The sequence below is a fragment of the Aspergillus candidus genome (genome assembly GCF_002847045.1).
Source record: "Aspergillus candidus strain CBS 102.13 unplaced genomic scaffold BDW47scaffold_3, whole genome shotgun sequence".
NCBI lineage: Eukaryota > Fungi > Ascomycota > Eurotiomycetes > Eurotiales > Aspergillaceae > Aspergillus > Aspergillus candidus.
Genome location: NW_020194008.1, coordinates 412,888 through 430,322, shown reverse-complemented (window position 1 = coordinate 430,322; position 17,435 = coordinate 412,888). Strand labels below are relative to the sequence as shown.

Below are 17,435 nucleotides of genomic sequence, written 5' to 3'. Positions count from 1 at the left end.
TACAAAGCTATCAGAAGTTCATTGCGGAGAACTGGTTGCGCTGAAAAGTCTGCAGTGACAGCGAACTACTTGTATTCCAGAAAAACGTGCATGAATTGTTTAGCATTAGACTACAGTATGTGGTCCGTTGACAGTGGGCGTTCTCGAGTACTGCAATTTATAATCTTATTAACTATTAAGGTAGTTTTGAGAACGCCTTTTGTAGTCTGAACTGAGCATTCGGACGATTTGCAGAGCTCATCCAGCTATCTGAGAAGAAAACAAGAAAACAAAGGAAAGAAAAACAAGTCGACTGCTCCTGGCACCTTCGAGCGAGAGTAGCTCACCGCGAATATGTAAATTGCATAATCATAGGACTGCCCTATCCGAGAGACTTACGGTAGTGTTGGCCTGGGGGCATGTTTTCGGAGCTTTTCGGCCCTGGTGGAGGACGTATCGGCAAACCTCTACCCTCTAAAACAGGCAAGATGTTGTTGGAAAAAAACATGGGCGACAAAAGGCTTCGTCGCGGGGATCTAGTATTGTCCAAATCTCTAAGGGAAGGGTGACCAAGACCAGGGTGCTTCCAGCCCGAAATACAGACTCCATCTTCACGTCAACGCCGAGAGCCCCTGGAGGGAGATTCGTTGCCAGCCATCGATTCCAGCTTTGAAGATCAGGAGTGTCTTCCTGCAAGTGGACACTCATCAGAACGCGGTGGTCGACATGTTCTCTTACCTGGGATCTCGTCATCCGAGGCTCCACGCTTTCCCCCCTTATCGAGGTCAAAGGGGCAAGGACGATGCTCGAATTGCCCCTGCGCGCGATGTGTAGCGGGCTGGCGCTTATTTGGCTCTGGTAGGCGTTTCAGTACATGATGACGAAGATCTCGGCTAACGTCTTAGTCTCGCCGGCAAGGTCCTCGAGTGTGTCGATAAGGGCCTAGGTAAAGGAAAACAACGGTTACGAGCCGGCCGTTTGGCCCCAACCGGACACACAAAGACCTTCAGGCCCATCATAAAGGGCGGTCGAGCCCGCAGAACAACAGTCGAAAATGTAGCAGGCGTCCCCTTCCGAATACTTAATCGGATGTTTTACCACGAACCAATCCACTCTTGGCCCGACTAGATCTCCGCGGGCATTTGCTCTGCCGCTATTTTTGCTTGTTTTAGTGTACAGTACTTACTTCCTGGTCAACGGAGAAGGAACATACCCTAGAAATGATTGATCACATTTGGGTTGTCTGTGGCTAGGTCTGTAGAGATATAGGTCCCGCTGAGAATCTTCCCAGTCTTCTGATATTTTGCCGCGTGGGAGGCGTGGCCTGAATAGACACAGATTCTAAGCGTTCTTTTTCCTCGACGACGTTTGCTCCACTCAACAAGCTTGTCGGCCAAGCATTGAGTGGACTGTGCCACTAGGATGGTAAAGGACTCGGTTTCATAACCGTACACTTTGGTGAAGATTTCCAGGAGCTGACTTTCCAAGATCTCCACCTGCATTTCATCGTTGGCCCAATGGAAAGCGAGAACGGAAACCTTGTTGTAGGGTCCATTGTTTGCGATGGCTCTTTCCAAGGCAACTTCAAGATTTCTGGCGAAGTCTTGGAGTCGCTTGGGAGTCTTCGCGATGCGAAAGGCGTGGAGGGGCTTAGAAGACCCCATAGGAAGGACGGTGGGGGATTAACAACTAGACAACAGAACTACTAGAAGAGGAAGAGGATATTAAGGAGAAAATGAGCGAGAAAGAGAGGTGAATTTGGCCGGGAATCGTTCGAGATAGATGCCTTAGTATCAGTTGAGAGATATTGTACTTGAGCATACCATCGACTAGGCAATAGGTTAGCTCACGATGAACAGAACAAGACAAAACCCCTCTGCCTTTTATGTTGGCAACAGAACTTACGGTGTATGATTGTCAGAAGGAAGGTGCGAACAGTGATTACTATAATGTTGGTGAATTTTCCTGTCTATAAGCCTGGTCCAGCACAGATCCAAAACCTTAAGGTAACTAGTGACTGTTCTATGACAGGCACATGAACTTTCTTGAAAAGGCTGCTACAAACAGAGAACAGTTGATTACACACACAGGGGTACTCTGAAGTGATCCACATAGTCTCTTGGTACTGAATATATATAATTAGGTCACTATGACAGAAAAATAAGGTAACTCATTAGTCTCATTCCCCTAGGGTCAAAGGCATCACCAGAAGCCTACCTAAAGACAGATTTATTATATGAGATAGTTTCCTATTAGTATTTGCATTATTTATAGTCTCATGAGATGGATTATAGAAATCTTATCCATGTACGGGGTTTAGGCTGTTTAGACTGTTCAGGTGAGCTTCGGGTGAAAGTTAATAAAGAGCCTGACAGAATACAGGGCGGCAAAACACTCTACCTAACAAATCAACAAAAAAGAAAAAGAAAGAAAACATACAACAGCCGGGATTCGCATGTGGTCACCCACCATACTACTAACCGGCCGGCGTGTGGCTTAAGTACGGCTGAGCGGACGGGAAGCCCTGTTCTCCACACCCTATGGTCGTATGTACCATTTCTTTAGAAGAAATTGTATATAGAGTAGTAATGTGGGCTGCAGAAGTTGAACTATGCATAAGGCCGGCCCTAAGAGCTGACTACCCGATCGGGTCAAGCCAGTTTGCTATCGATAAGACGTCGATCCGCCGACCTTCACTTCTTCCCTCCATCATCCTCTCCAAACATACACATACATCCAATAGCACAACAAACTCACACACGCCAAATTACACACCACCGAACAAGGGAGAAGAAGAAATGGTCAAACCATTGACCTTCAAAGGCGACAAGCCCAAGAAACGCAAACACCGTCCCGCAGACCCCTACACCACCACCCCCCCCACCAAAAGAACCTCCACAGCAACATCACCACCACCGCAATCACAAACCGAAGACGCCGAAAACTCCGCCGAAGACACCAGCTGGGTCTCCGCCGACACAGCCTCCGACCTTGCAGGCCCCGTTCTCCTCGTTCTCCCCTCCGACCCCCCGACTTGCATCGCCTGCGACGCCAACGGCAAGGTCTTTGCCAGCGCGCTCGAAAACCTCGTTGAAGGTGATCCTGCCACCGCGGAGCCGCACGATGTTCGCCAGGTGTGGGTCGCGACGAGGGTAGCTGGGACAGAAGCGATTAGTTTCAAGGGACACCATGGGAAGTATGTAGCCGTCTTTACGCCACTCTCTGCTTGCGCTCAATGCATGAGAAAACCAATCGCAGAATGTTAATCACAATTTGTATAGATACTTAAGCAGCGACTCCCACGGTATTCTCTCATCCACCGCATCTGCCATCGCCCTCCCGGAATCCTTCCTCGTCATCCCCTCGCCTGAAATCGGCGGCGCTTTCGCCTTGCAGACTTCTTCGGCGGGCGACGGCATCACCGACGATACTTTTGTCTGTGCGCGGGAGGCCCCCTCCGCGAAGACGGCGTCCGGGACGACCGTTGACATCCGCGGTGATGCGACGGCGCTGTCGTTTGAGACGACTATCCGGATCCGTATGCAGGCGCGCTTCAAGCCGCGCATTAAGCTGAGCAAGGAGGTGAAGGCGCGCGAGAAGGTCAGTCGGAAGGAGTTGGAGGAGGCCGTGGGGAGGCGGTTGGACGATGACGAGGTGAAGAGGTTGAGAAGGTCGCGGAGGGAAGGCAATTACCATGAAGAATTGCTGGATGTCAAGGTGAAGGGGAAGCATGATAAATTTGCCTGATGTTTTCCCTTTTGTTCTTTTGTTGATTTTTTATTTTTTATTTTATTTTGATTTTATTTTATTTTTTTTCCGGGGTCATTGGAAAGGGTCTTGATACTGGGATGATTAGAGTTTATTTTATTCTGGCTACAGCTGGTATGTCAAAATTTTTGCATATTCTTTGTATTATACATTGATCATTTACATAGGGGTATCACGCAATCCAACTCCTGTCAGGCCAAATGATGCTCTGGATCTTATGGAGCCGACCACCGAGATCGATGAAGCATGAAATCGCGGTGCACCGTCCTGTTGGTCACTGGTACCGGGTAGGTGTCGGTCGGGAGAACGCTCTTCTTGCACAGCGGACAGAGACAGCTACTCTGCGTCAGAGCGGTGTCGATGCACTGTGGGTGGAAGATATGCCCGCAAGGTAGCTCTCGAACCACCGACATGCCCGATTCGTACTCCTCAAGGCATATTGCACACATGGTTTGTGTGTAGCTGAGGCGACTGCGGTGACCCGCGTGCGGGCTGGCTGGGCAGCTGGAATGGGTCGCGCGGACAGTGGGGTTGTCGGCGTGGGATTCATCCTCCTCGTCTCCACTTGTTTTCTCGGTTCCTGTCTTGCTTTCCTTATTCGTCTCCCTTTCATCGTCTGTCCTTTCCAAGGTCGCCCTCTCCATCTTGATCTCGGCGCACTTCTCATCGAGCTCCATGCGCCGCTCACAAGTCTCGTCGGACCGGACGGACGAGCCGTCATTCGATCCAGAGTTCCTGGACTGTGGCTCTGTCTCGCTCAGCGTACCCTGGTCTGCATATATGTACACCGGAATAGTGTCGATTATCTCGCGCGGGACTTTGATCTGGTGGAGCCCCAGCTCCTCCAAGTCTGCTTCGCCTGCTTCAATCCGACGCCGTAGGTTTTCCCGCCGTCGGCTTTGTACAAGCTGGTAGCACATCAAAAGAATGATACTGAGCACTAGAATGGTACCGAGAATCGCAAGGATGAACCCCCAAAGACTGGGCATTTTACTCTCCCCGTGTTCTGCGTCGAGGGAAATTATGTTAGCCGTGATGTGGAACAATAGGGGTGGAACGTGCTCACCTAAATTGATTAGAGTGATTAGGCGGATGATCCCTGGCTCATCTGACATACTGTCATTTTGAAAATCGGGAGGGATCGTGTCCCCCGAATACATCGACAACTGGTTCATCAAGGTTGCACCCGCGAGCCCAGGGATCGCGTAGACGGGGTAATTGTTCTGGCTTTTCCATTCCTCATTCTCGTCTAGCATCCACGCCGAGTCCTTTGGCCCTGGCGGTTTGGTGTTGTCATGGGACGGGATGTAGAACACCAGCGCATCAACCTCCATGCGCTGTGAAGAATCGAGGAACGATTGTGTGCATTCGGTAGAGATCCATGGCGCCAAACCGATGGTGTTATATTCGAACGGCAGGACATCCTGGTGGCGGGTGACATTCGGGGGTATGAACGGGGTGGTAAGATTGTTGCACGGATCATTGTCATCGAGACCAGGAACAAACAGTAGTCCCTTGATCGGGTCTTTGGGTGGGGAGTTCGTCGTGGACAAAGTCTGTACGGTCCCATCTAGCACCACATGGAAGGTTCCACTGCCCTATCAGATCATGAGTCTTTCCCGGCTTCCAAGAAGTCAAATCCGACAGAAGACCTACATTGACGGCTGGTGTAGCGCTATTAGCTCCCCCCGGGCCCGTAAAGAGCGTGGCCGCGGTTGTGAGAGATCGGGCAGCTGGGGCAGAGTCCATTAGTCTATTGAATAAGAAGATTAATCACATTCAACTCAGCCCACGGAGAAGACGGTATCATAGTAGCACAAGATACCGGGGGTTTGCGAAAAAAAAAAAAAAAAAGTAGGAAAGAAAGGACAACTATACCCATAGTCAGAAGGTAGACTTCAACCGCTCATCGAGAACCAGAAAGCTGGTCGCTTAAGATTCAAATAGAGTGCCTGTACATGATGGCTTTTATCGGGGCGGTGTATATGCAAGATGTACGATAGCGACAGCCGGCTTGTGAGGAATGCAAGAGTAGAATTCAATAGTTCGATAAAAATGCCAACGGATCGCACAGAAGGACTTGACGAACTTGAAAAACGCTGCATTCAATGGATTCCATCATCCAAGGGTAAAGAAAAGGGTTGGGCGGCCGGTAGGATCCAGCCGGTCCTGGACCCCTTCGTTGATCCCATGAAGGGCGTTGCTGTTTGCGGAGGGACAGGAATGACGTTTGCGGATATGCCGGGAGGAACCATGGATGAGTTGGAATTTGTAGGAACTCCAAAGGACCCGAATGAGACGTTCCCAGTCCAGACCAGCATGGAATGAACCATTTATATAAAGAAACCGCAGTTACCCCAAATTCCAGCATTGGAAGAATTGGTGAGAACAGGGAGGATCATCAATCATTATGCAGGCGGCCGTCACTCCCGAGGGCTGGTTTGGTATAGTAGTACAATATGCATACTATATAGTAGCACAAGTGATGGAAGCATGGTTAGAAGAAAAAAGGGGTCCACCCCAAAGTCTGGAAAAAAAAATTTGATCTGTAACAGTGTCACCCAAAGGGATCAAGGAAGGATGATGATGATGAAAGGAGGTAAAGAAGTTGCCCTGCAGTGGTTCATGGTTACTCACCGCATCGGGTAAGGCCTCAAGGCCTCGATCGGGCGACCTAGCCACGTGATACATGTAGATCAGGTGAGATCAGGTGAGATCAGGTGATATAGATCGCATCACGTGCATAGTCCGGGGTAACGACGTCGGCCGTTCTTTATCATTGGAACGGGATGCGTTGCGCGACGTCAACAAACTCCCCGCGTCACCTCTCTTGCCCAGTCCAGTACCCTACGCAATCTGGCGACAAATTCTCGCCCAGTTTCACGATCTGAACTCCAATCCATCGTCTGGCCTCCGGTCCAGATCCGAACGTCCCAGACCCCTCAACATCATGGGCTGTTGAGCCCCGTCACTGCCCAGACAGATAATCGCATATCAAACAAACCTTTATCGCAACCTCCATATTCGGTCGCGACCCCGACAATATTGACCATGCCTTCTGCTCACAAAGGCAAAGGCAAGGGGCGCGACGTGCGACCGCCGCGCAGCCGCAACACCACCCCGAGCTCCAGCTTCAATACCGTCCCGACCAGCACTCCTCACCCCCCCTCGACCTACATCAATAATGATACATCGAAGTTCATCATCCCCACGACCGTACAATATTCAGAGATCCTCGAGCGAATGGGCGGGGTCGGGCCCATTCCCGATTCCAAGTCCCTCGAATCGCTGGTGGAACATTTAAAGGTCCTGGGTGATCTGGCAGAGGCCCGCGGTGATGCCTGCAACGCCGGCATTCGGGAGCTATCCCAAAAACGCAAGGAGGTGGTGGAAGACCCGGAACCTTTCGAAACCGACCGTCCAAAGATGAAACGGGAGGCCGACGAGGAAGAGGACAGCCCCAAGGCATTCAAAGGTGGCAAGTTGAAGAAGCGGAAAGAACGGGGCAGCAGTTCGAGGGAGGACCGTCCGTTGAACCATGGGGCGCACGAGCTTGCGCGACAAGACGGCGCGGGGGTGAAGCCAGAAGGTGGTAAGTTTGGCCGGATGATGATTTGCGATTTCTATCAGTATCACTGGGTTGCACGGCTAACTTGACGGGATCCAGTAACTTCCCCGGCATCCAAAAAGTCGAGGAAGGCCGCCTCCGAAGACACCTCCTCCTTGTCGCCTCCGTCGCCAGGATCCCCGAAACCCGAAGCAGACGCGGCCGACGGTGCAGCGGCGGCTGAATCGCCAGGGTCGGATGATAGCTCAGACTCGCATCAGCCGGAGCCTGCCCCCGCCGTGCCCCAGGTCCAGGTGTTCGGCCCGAACCCGCTCAAATTCGATGATCCGACCGTTTATGAGATCCGAGATGTCACGCCGGACATGACCGACGATCAGAAGAAGGAGATTTACTGCGTCAATCGTTTCCCCAAGACCGACCTCGTTCACCTCATGGCTGGGATTCCGCCGGATCGGGACTTCAGCAATGCCAAACCTACGAATCAGGTCTCTGCCAACACGTTTCTAGCCTATATCGAGCCATATGTCCGCCCTTTGATGGAGGAGGATATTGCATTTCTGAAAGAGAAGGTTCGACCCCCGGCTCTGAATCTACGCGTTAAGCTTCCGCAAGACTAACTCTATGTAGGGCGATCGATCAACCCCGTTCATTATGCCCAGACGCGGCAAAAAGCACTACACCGAGATCTGGGCCGAGGAGGACGGAATGATGAGCATTGACCAAACCAACGGCGACAAAGAACGCCTGCCACTAAACCAAGGCCGCGGCAACATCGACCAAGTGACCGACGACACCGTCGAAACCGACAAAGTGTCCGTGGGCCCGCTGGTCAGCCGGCTCTACTCGCTCCTCCGGTACGAGCACCGCCCGGCGTCGGACGAGAGCACCAACACCAACGGCACCGTCAACGGGGACCTCCCCAACGGAGCCCTCAACGGCGGCGACTCCATGGACCTCGACGCCCAAATCGGTGGAGGCAGCGGCGGCGGCGGCGGTGAGCCCTCCTCCGAGACCAAACCCCAACCATCAGCGACCTCCTTTCCCGACGCCTCCCCCAGCGGATTCAAAGTGCCCGCCGCCAAACTCGACCACTCGCAGCTCGACGAGCGCCTGAAGGCCGAACTCCGCCACGTGGGCTTTCTCAGCCAAGACGACAACCCGGACTACGACGCCCACTACGACGACGACATCGCGCAGCGACTCCGCCTCCTCCAAAGCGAGCTCAAAAAGCAGATGATCGCCAACAGCGCCCGCAAGGCCCGCCTCCTCGAAATCGCCCGCGAGCGCATGGCCTTCCAGGAGTACATGACCATCCACGACGACCTGGACTCGCAGGTCCAGCAGGCCTACCTGAAGCGCACCCGCACGCTGGGCAAGAGCAAGAAGGGCGCCCAGGCGAAGCATCGCCCCGGAGGCGCCGGTGGCGGCAGCCACGTCGTCAGCGCTGCGGGCGTCGGCCGCCCCGCTATCGGCGACGTGGCGCGTACTCTTCTCGATCGCCGCAAGCGCTGGCAAGAGTGTATCGGTCCGGTGTTCAAGGATTGTAAGACGTCTGTTCCTCGTCAGGATGAGACGATCTTTGACCCGGCGATTATGGCGGACTATGAGAAGGCGGAGGTGGAGGGGTGGGATGAGGAGCAGGAGTGATAATTTTTTTTTCTTTCTTGTCTCATCTTTTCTTTCCTTCTTTTCTTTCTTGGTTTCTTTTCTTTTTCATTTTCTTTTTATTGTTTTCCCTTTCAGGTGTACATCTTTCCAGCCTTTGTTTATTTTAGCTTGGCGCCTCGTCGAGTACGATTTCTTTAAAGAGTGGAAGAGGTCCGGCGTCGTATGGAATTGGGGTATGAGGTCTTTTTGATATTACACGGAGGCGTTGGTGATGCTCGCTTGCTCTCGGTTTTTCTTTAACAGCGGATACAGCGATGAGAATTGGAAAATCTAGATACAACAATTATGCCTATCGAACATGGCAGATTGTAGGTTTCGTCCATTTTGGGGTATCAAAATTGTAATGTGTGAGGTATATAGATCAAGAAAGATGCTGGGGTTAGATTGCTGTCACCGGTGGATGATCAGGACTTCGCCCGCATATCTCTTCAACCTGGTTGTCAGCTCTCGTTCGCTGATTTCGAGCTCCGTGCAGATCTGGTCGAAGCAGTGCATTCCGTCGAGGTATTTCGACAGGCTCTTGTCGTCTATGAAGTCGTCGTCATCGATGACGACTGTTCCTGGTCGGCTGCCGTTCGGCGTGGGCCCCAGAGACGCTATGGGGGCGGACTCTTCACCCACGCTCGAGGCATATGGGGTATTCGTGCCTGTTCCAGGTCCGCGCGAGGAGGCACCGCTGGGAGGCTGGGAAGAATGGGGGTGATGGTGGTTGTGGGGGGCGAAGGATTTCATCGGCGGGGCGGGGAATCCCGTCGCTACGGCGTACTTGTGAACGCGATACAGGAATCCCTTGATGATGCCGAAGGTGATGAACCGTCTGATGTCAATGTGGGCGAGTTGGCGGCTGTGCAGGATGTACCATTGCTTGACGCTCTGGCCTTGCTTGAGACTCGCGTAGAGCTCGATCAACCCGACGCCGTCGACCGTGTCTCTTTCTGCGGCTTGATTGTCTTCGGTACCGGTTGCTATGGTGCTTGGTAGTGTGGCATTGGCGGAGGCAGAATGAACCGAGGCTACCGCGTTTGTGAGACTGGGACTTCTTGGGCTGTGACTGCCGCTCGCGGTGCTTGCTATCTCGCTGGCACCACCGGCGGTGGACGCGTTTCCGCCCGTGGAGTCAAAGACGGTGGTGACGTAACGGGCGCATTCCTCTTGCATGTCTTGGTCGGACGCGAAGGTGGAGCTGAACTGCGCCGTGAGGGCGTAGATGGCCGAGAAGGAGAAGATATCAAGGAGGACGAGGCAGCCGTAATAGAGAAGGTGGCGGATTGCGCGACAGGTGAGGGAGAAATCCGTGTCCGAAAGGATGGAGATGATGCGAATGCTGTTGACACCGTTGATGTGAGGCACGACCTTTTCGTTCAATTAGCTCATATCTTACAGCATCGAGTGTGTAATAGTTGATCGCAAGGGCCGCATACGCGTTGCATGGTCAAGTCCCAATTCTCGTCCATGAAGGCTTGATATCGCACCGTAAACAGCGGAACTTGCCAGGCCTTGACCGGTGGAGGGGCCGGATACACGGGGAAAAGTTTTATATTCAGCGTGTTCAAATCATCTGTCCCATGTGTCAGTCGCCGGTTGGCCTCCCTGGAGAAACGCCCATACCGATAGGGATCATGCACTCGCAGTAATTATTGAGGTCCTCCATCAAGGTCTCGCACAAGCTGTACACTTTGCCCTCCCCAGACTTGGAATAGTCCCTGGACAGAAACTGATTCTGTTCCTCGAGCCCGTGCATTATATCCGCCAGCTTCTGGACCACACTTTTGTATATATTGAAATCCTCCTCCTCCGGCAGCACCACACAAAAGTTGAAGATGAACTCATTGCGGTCGTAGCGAGTGGACTTCATACAGATCGGGTATCCTAGGATCCGATATCCATTGATACAGACCTGAATCAGGTTCCCACAGAGCTCCTGGCGCGGAATCACGAAAAAAGAAATGTCGGGGAAAGGGAGGAAAAGAGGTTGCGCGGGGGCCGTGGGCGAAGGAACAATGGCGCCATTTGGGACTTGGTGCACCACCTTGGGGCCTGTTCCATTATCACAAGATTAGAGTCTTCCTAGGTCAATGGTCGGGAGAGGATCCATGGTCAGCTTACCTTCCTGGGTATCGAATTTGCTATAGAAGATAGCTTTGATCATGGTGAACGAGGGGCGCGCTATTTGAATGCGTGACCGATGGTGATCAAGAGAGAAAGCCCGGGAAGAAGCGAGAGAGTCATCTTTTCAAAAACGCGTTATGGAGTAGATGCGTCCATTGTATGCCGTGTATGCCGGACTCTCCCGTACATGGGATGGATGAAATGAGGTTAAGGTGGAGGAGAGTTCCAAAAATCGGAGAAGTCGCGGGGAAAGCAAAAGATGAACGTGGAGAACCCGGCGGTGACCAAACCTTGACTTCGGGCTAAACCAGACTAGTATTTTCTAGTTTCTTGCTTGTCGTCGATCCCCGTCGGTGGTTTCAAGTTTCCACGCGAGTTTATCAGTGAAGATTCCCGCCGTGTCTATCTCTATCATTCATATCATGAGGGACTCTGCCAAACGAACCGAATCCGGAATAAAGTCATGTTGAATCCTAAAATAGTATCTACCGGGTTGAGCCAACCAAAGTTTCCCCAACACCGAGTCAAATCTAAAAGCAAAAAAAAATAAAAAATAAAAACACCACATGTTATCAAGCAATTTTAGACAGCGCTGAGATAAAATGCAGTCGACCACGGGGTATTAGACGGACTGGTCTGAGCAGATTTGCACTGGAAAGTCAAGGACTGCCAGCTTCAATCTGCCACCTCAGACCACGTAGAAAGATCATTACGCTTGAGATAGAGTAGCAAGAAAGACCACCGTCGAAAGCGCCACCAATGCAGAAAAAAACCAAGCGGAGAAACCAGAGGATCAAAAATAAAGGAAAGATCGGAGGAAGAAAAAGAGAGAGGCACAGAACGGTTCGCTCAATCTGAATAATTGTCGACAACCATAGACCACAGGTCCAATCCATGTGACAAGTTACCGGGCTGCCCCCGACGAATGTGGAGGACGACGAATCGCACTGCGTGCGGAAAGGATCCCCGACGGTAGGAACGGTCGAGACAGGGATGAGAGAGAAGCAGATGGCCGAATGCTTGTCCTACCCAGATGGGGCATGGGGGTGGTGGACAAGTCCCACAGGAAATTCAGCGGCTGGCCCATCCGAATCGCATTGAGTACGTCTGGATAGCTTCCGCGTTCCCGGGCTTCCTTCAACCACTGTTCCCAGTCCTCGTCCAGCGGGACATGGACGCCGCGTTCCCGTGCGGCGCTTGCTGCAAGGAGCCGGTGGTTGAGTTCGACCCCACAGCTCTCCATTTCCTCGTCGCTGGAGTCTTCCTCCGACTTCTCTTGTGTTTCGCACTCGACCCCCCGGTCATCAACGGGTGCGCTCGAGGACGTGGCGAGGGCGTCTCCTTGCTCTTCAAGGACGGGGGTTGATTCTTGGTTGTGTTCCACACCCCCATCGAGGTGGACATGGATGGATGGAAGGGGCGAGGGCGAGGCCGGTCGGACACCATCCGCTGTAGTATCTCGTACTTTTACTCCCTCTTCCTTCTCGTATCGCTGGCGCGCCGACTTGGTCCCTTCCCAGCGACATAGCGACGAGATCTCAGCCTCGGTGAGCCCGAGATCGTCGAAAACGCGGAAGAGCCGTCGGTGCCATGGAAACCGACTGAGTCGCATACGGTGGGGCCGGTAAGAGTAGTCCAGACCGGGGTACTGGGCTTCGACGGAGTCTAGCGATCCATAGAAGGTTGAGGTCTCGATACGAACTTCGGGGACGAGATTACGTGTGATATGCGCGGAGAAAGTCGCCGGGTCTCCCGTGCGTGGGCGAGGGAACGTTGCGCTGTGCACAATTTGAGCCAGCGAGGGTTTGTGCATGGCGATGGCAGATCGAGGACTAGCTTGTGGGGTGGGTGGGAGGTAGAAGTATACCCGGAAGACAAATAACAATCAAAACAAGTGAGCAAGATATGAGGGTGAAGGGGAACAAAAGGGAAACCCCAAAGGGACAGAAATGTTTTGGGGGAAAATACAAATAAAAGAGAGGAAAATGAAACAACAAAAGTAGACCAAAAGCGCGCAGAGATTATATAACCTTTTTTTATTCCTGGCAGGAATTCTAATATCAGGGGAGATGCGCCAGAAACGAATTGGAAGGGGAAGGAATCCAATTAACTGTTTGCGGAAGGGCGGGAAAGGTCAAGGATCGTCCGTCAGTATTGATAGGGAAGAAAAATGAAAGACAAGCCAGAGTTGGGGCGGGCTAGATGGTAACGATGATGGATCTGGAATGCCCGATCTCACCAAAGTTTCAGCTCAAAGGGGAATCACGCAGTATGTGGCTGTTGTATAGGTGTTGTGTTGTTGGTGTCGGCGTGGGCGTAAGAATGACCCCACGGAGTTGAGGTGTACGAGGAACCGCAGAAGATGCAGTAGTTAGATGATGAGTGTGGCGGTGACGATGCTTATGATAATGCTTATGATGGTCGACGGTCGATAACAAACAACCCCACGATCCTTTCTTTCCTCGGAGAGGAGGGGGGTGGATTTCAAATGAAAGGATCTTTTAACCCCTGGAGGGTTGATGATGTGACACACCACCAGAAAGCCTTGGCCAACTAGATCGAACAAGAGAAGATCCTGTCCATTCTGGTCGGTAAAAAAACAGGAAAAAAGGGAACGGCCCTAGGTATGAAGGAGGGATGGATAGATAAAACGTGAAGAGGAGAAACAGACGACACCAAAAGGATTCCGTACTCTCGTCTGGTGGATCTTATATATATATCTCTCTCTGTATTGTCGACAAGTCGAAAAGAGTAGAAACCATCGGCTGACACGGCCAACGCATGCAAATGACCAGCGCATCGGAAAGAGCACGCTTTCCAGCCCATGGGCCCGTTTTCACCGGTATTTAGTTACCTAAATCCACGGGAAAAATGAACTGATACGTATGTAGGTGGGCTGGGTTCGGAGTTAGTCAACCCAAATCATCCCAAAAAGGTCCAGTAAACTAATCGGTCTTTTTTCTTTTCCTTTTCAATTCTTGTTCCAAATCGACAGCACTGCGTTGGCGGGCGGGTCTGCTTCCTATCCACTCTCCGCCTCACCCTGGCTAGACCCATCTGCAAGGCCACTTGGTCGCCGTCTCTGTCGTGGTTTCATGCCGGATCCTATGTAGGCGGTAGCCAAATTGTAAGGTACTTGAAAATGGGAAACATCCGACTAGCGAGAACACAGATGTTCTTGGGGAGTTTGCTCTGCAGTACAGGGGATGGTGGGGTCTCCTTCTTGTATAGTGATGGTAGGGATTATGTGTGGGCTATCATTTCTCTATGAACCGATAGACGATTGACCAGTAAAATGAGGAACTACATTACCTAGTAGTGGCATGGCCGATTCAGCTGTGATGAGTTGGTGAAGTGAGGTGGAATCAACCTTGAAGTCGTCCAACTCTCGATATCGGGACGGTCACGTGTGGCATCCGTAGTCATGAGCATCGCAGCCTGGACACCTCAGGAACCAGAACGAGAAGAAGACTTGAATCTTCCATACTGGCGATACAATCTCCATCTATCCAGTAACCACTTGGCCATGACCCCCCACGTCGCCCGTTCCTCCGTCATTGTGTCGAGAGATCAGACTACGTGATGTCGACCTTTGATGGGGTTGTAGAAGGTATGTCATCTGATGGCTGTCATCCACGAGCTAGCCAACGACAGCTAATGATATTTGATAGAATTCCCCGAAATCCAAAGTATGTCCAATCACTTTAATATCATCGGATTGGTTGCTGAGACATCCAGTCGATTACTTCCGAAAAAATCAAGATAGGCCGCCTCTGGCATGCTTTCTCAGCCATGTCCACAGTGACCACCTTCAAGGGCTGGAGTCTTTTCGCTCCCCTTTCATCTACTGTTCGGCGGCGACTAAAGAGGTATTCCCTCCGAGATGTTTTTCAGGGGCGACATGCTGACTATGCAGTTGCTTCTACGCATTGAAAAATATCCCCATCGGATGAATTTCAACAAAGGAATCCTGGAGGCACGACGACTACACTATAAACACCTATCCAAACTTCTGGTATTTCGCTTGGCCATTTCAACCGTCTAAGTTCTTGTTATACTTATAGTCTATAGAGACCGATCCCTTTGGACACTCCAACGGAAATCGAGCTGACTCCCCGGGTCTCAATCCGGGTCACGCTTCTAGATGCCAACCACTGTACCGGGGCAGTGATGTTTCTGATCGAAGGCGATGGAAAAGCAATCCTATACACAGGAGACATCCGCGGTATTTCTTCTGTCGCGCATGCTGTCACTTGCACTAACAACAGACAGCTGAAACCTGGTGGGTCAACAGCCTCGTCCGACACCCGGTTCTTATCCCGTACACGCTGGGGAGAAAGAGCCTCGACAACATATACATCGATAATACTTTTGCACGCCAGTCGCACATCTACCGGTCCTTTCCGTCTAAAGCGGAGGGGCTAGCGGAACTTTTGCAAAAGGTCACGTCTTACCCATCAAACACGGTCTTCTACTTTCGAGCGTGGACCTTCGGCTACGAAGAGGTGTGGACTGCGCTGTCAGCGGCTCTAAATTCTAAGGTAGGGAGTTGCACTGCAAGTGTATAAATGGATACATTCTAATGTGTTCAGATACACGTGGATCGGTACCAAATGGGCATATACAAGGCTCTAACATCCCCGGGGAAGGGCGATGGTATAGCAGCCTCGCTCTGCGGGTTTGCACTCGGGAATAGAGTAGTTACAGGCTGCCTTAGCGACGACGAAAACGCTCACGTCCATAGCTGTGAACCAGGCCTGAATTGTCCGGTGCTATCTTCCGAAAACACGGTCTTCATAACCCCAATTGTCAACCGAACCAGAGACGGGTCCCAACTCCCCGAGGTCGGCGCTGGCGGTGGAGGTGGAGACTTGTACCAGACCCACGACCTTGAGCTCCCAGACCAGTCAGCCCTAGACCAGCTGGACAAGCTGTGTCTTGAGCGCACCCACGACCCCCGTGCGTTGGAGCAAGTAAGGAAGACACTCGCGCAGGCATTTTGGTCAAAGAGCCGAACGCTCTCGCTCGACCGGTATGGAATCAAAGACGAACACGACATACCTCTTGAGAACCTCATCAACGTCCTCAGTCGGGGTTCTACGGGCGGGAGTCGGTGGGATTTCAGGGATACCAGGCCATCGGACCCGCTGCCCAAGGTTATTGTACGTATTACCAGCCAGCATTTGGATCGTGATCTAATCCAGGCAATCCAGCACTTTCCCTACTCCCGTCACTCCTCCTACGCCGAACTCTGCGGACTGGTCGCTGCATTCCATCCAAAGGAGGTGTTTCCATGCACAGTCGACGCGGGAACTTGGAATGAAGATATCTCAATGGAGAGACTGTTTGGACATTTGTGCACGGGGACAAGCTTTTCCCACGACAACTACATGCGAGACATAGCCAACAGTGGCCAACGGAAGCGGCGTCGATTATCGAGCAATGGGATGACAACGTTTGTGAGTTCGACAGAATTCCTCTATCGAGTTCAATAACTATGCCAGGTTCCAAATCATGCCCTGGACTTGAACCCTAATGCTTAATTTAAATCTTACATTCCCCTCGAATCTTCACACTTCACACTTTATCTCCATGTGGGATTTTAGCTGATATGCTCTATCCAGCACCAAGAACAAAACCCCACCTTCCAGCAGTATAACACCCCTCCAACCCCTCCAACCCCAACACCACCATCACCAGCGCACCCAAGCCCCCCACCAGCCGTGCCCAACACCCTCGCATTCCCCACCTCCAACAAGGAAACAAGACGCGCAAAACACGACGAAATCCGTCTCGCACGGCGTTTCCTCCAAAACAATAACAACAATAACGACAACAACTCACCCGAAGCACAAAAGACTCACATTGAACTCGAATCCCTCCCATCCTCTTGGACCAGCAACGACACCACAACGTCTCAGGGTCAGAACCAATCCCAAAATATAACCGCCCCAGCAAAAAGTCCCTCACCAGCACGCGACGACACCACCGATCTCAACCTCAACCCTATCCCTAGCATCGACGCCCCAAATCCTCACTCGCAAACCCCGTCCATCACCTCCTCCTCTTTACCTTCCCAAGACCAACAGCAGCAGCAGCAGCAGCATCCCCTCACCGAAACCAACACCGAATGGCCCATCGACGACCTCGAACCCAACCATAATAATCACCACGAAACGGAAACAAACCCCCACCGCCACGCAGCCTACCTCGCCGCACAAGCAGATAGTTACGATGCGTGGGCAGACGTGGGACTCGTTTCCGCGGGCGACAATCACTGTGTGGAGGAGGTTGAGTTGTAAATTATAGCTAGGAGGTCCTAACCCGAACGATAACCTGTATG

General features: G+C 52.0%; 6 protein-coding genes across 6 annotated transcripts; 3 read left to right on the top strand and 3 right to left on the bottom strand.

The window, feature by feature from the left end:
• Window positions 1–1,193: 1,193 nt before the first annotated feature.
• On the bottom strand, window positions 1,194–1,643 carry BDW47DRAFT_122314 (uncharacterized protein; the record flags this gene model as incomplete). Its single annotated transcript, XM_024815819.1, has 1 exon — window positions 1,194–1,643. One exon carries the CDS (start codon window positions 1,641–1,643, stop codon window positions 1,194–1,196), a length of 450 nt encoding a protein of 149 aa, XP_024675881.1.
• Window positions 1,644–2,731: 1,088 nt separating this feature from the next.
• BDW47DRAFT_98711 (uncharacterized protein) lies at window positions 2,732–3,892 on the top strand. Its single transcript, XM_024820705.1, has 2 exons — window positions 2,732–3,175; window positions 3,261–3,892. Exons 1-2 carry the CDS (start codon window positions 2,778–2,780, stop codon window positions 3,724–3,726), a joined length of 864 nt encoding a protein of 287 aa, XP_024675880.1. The 5' UTR covers window positions 2,732–2,777; the 3' UTR covers window positions 3,727–3,892.
• Window positions 3,873–6,336, bottom strand: BDW47DRAFT_98709 (RING-H2 finger protein). Its single transcript, XM_024820704.1, has 4 exons — window positions 5,626–6,336; window positions 5,404–5,480; window positions 4,814–5,345; window positions 3,873–4,753 (listed from the first exon to the last, which is right to left on the bottom strand). Exons 1-4 carry the CDS (start codon window positions 5,627–5,629, stop codon window positions 3,963–3,965), a joined length of 1,404 nt encoding a protein of 467 aa, XP_024675879.1. The 5' UTR covers window positions 5,630–6,336; the 3' UTR covers window positions 3,873–3,962.
• A 462-nt stretch (window positions 6,337–6,798) lies between these two features.
• Window positions 6,799–8,962, top strand: BDW47DRAFT_122311 (histone acetyltransferase NGG1; the record flags this gene model as incomplete). Its single annotated transcript, XM_024815818.1, has 3 exons — window positions 6,799–7,339; window positions 7,415–7,884; window positions 7,943–8,962. The coding sequence occupies 3 exons, from the start codon at window positions 6,799–6,801 to the stop codon at window positions 8,960–8,962; spliced, it is 2,031 nt and encodes a 676-aa protein (XP_024675878.1).
• Window positions 8,963–9,273: 311 nt separating this feature from the next.
• BDW47DRAFT_132302 (nitrogen permease regulating protein NPR2) lies at window positions 9,274–12,905 on the bottom strand (the record flags this gene model as incomplete). The annotated part of the gene is made up of 5 exons (XM_024817523.1): window positions 9,274–10,336; window positions 10,405–10,541; window positions 10,592–11,020; window positions 11,090–11,212; window positions 12,122–12,905. 5 exons carry the CDS (start codon window positions 12,903–12,905, stop codon window positions 9,374–9,376), a joined length of 2,436 nt encoding a protein of 811 aa, XP_024675877.1. The 3' UTR covers window positions 9,274–9,373.
• A 1,689-nt stretch (window positions 12,906–14,594) lies between these two features.
• Window positions 14,595–17,413, top strand: BDW47DRAFT_98702 (putative DNA repair protein). The gene is made up of 9 exons (XM_024820703.1): window positions 14,595–14,702; window positions 14,764–14,781; window positions 14,831–14,961; window positions 15,009–15,107; window positions 15,164–15,317; window positions 15,365–15,633; window positions 15,685–16,254; window positions 16,306–16,551; window positions 16,717–17,413. The coding sequence occupies exons 1-9, from the start codon at window positions 14,675–14,677 to the stop codon at window positions 17,392–17,394; spliced, it is 2,193 nt and encodes a 730-aa protein (XP_024675876.1). The 5' UTR covers window positions 14,595–14,674; the 3' UTR covers window positions 17,395–17,413.
• The last annotated feature ends 22 nt before the right edge of the window (window positions 17,414–17,435 follow it).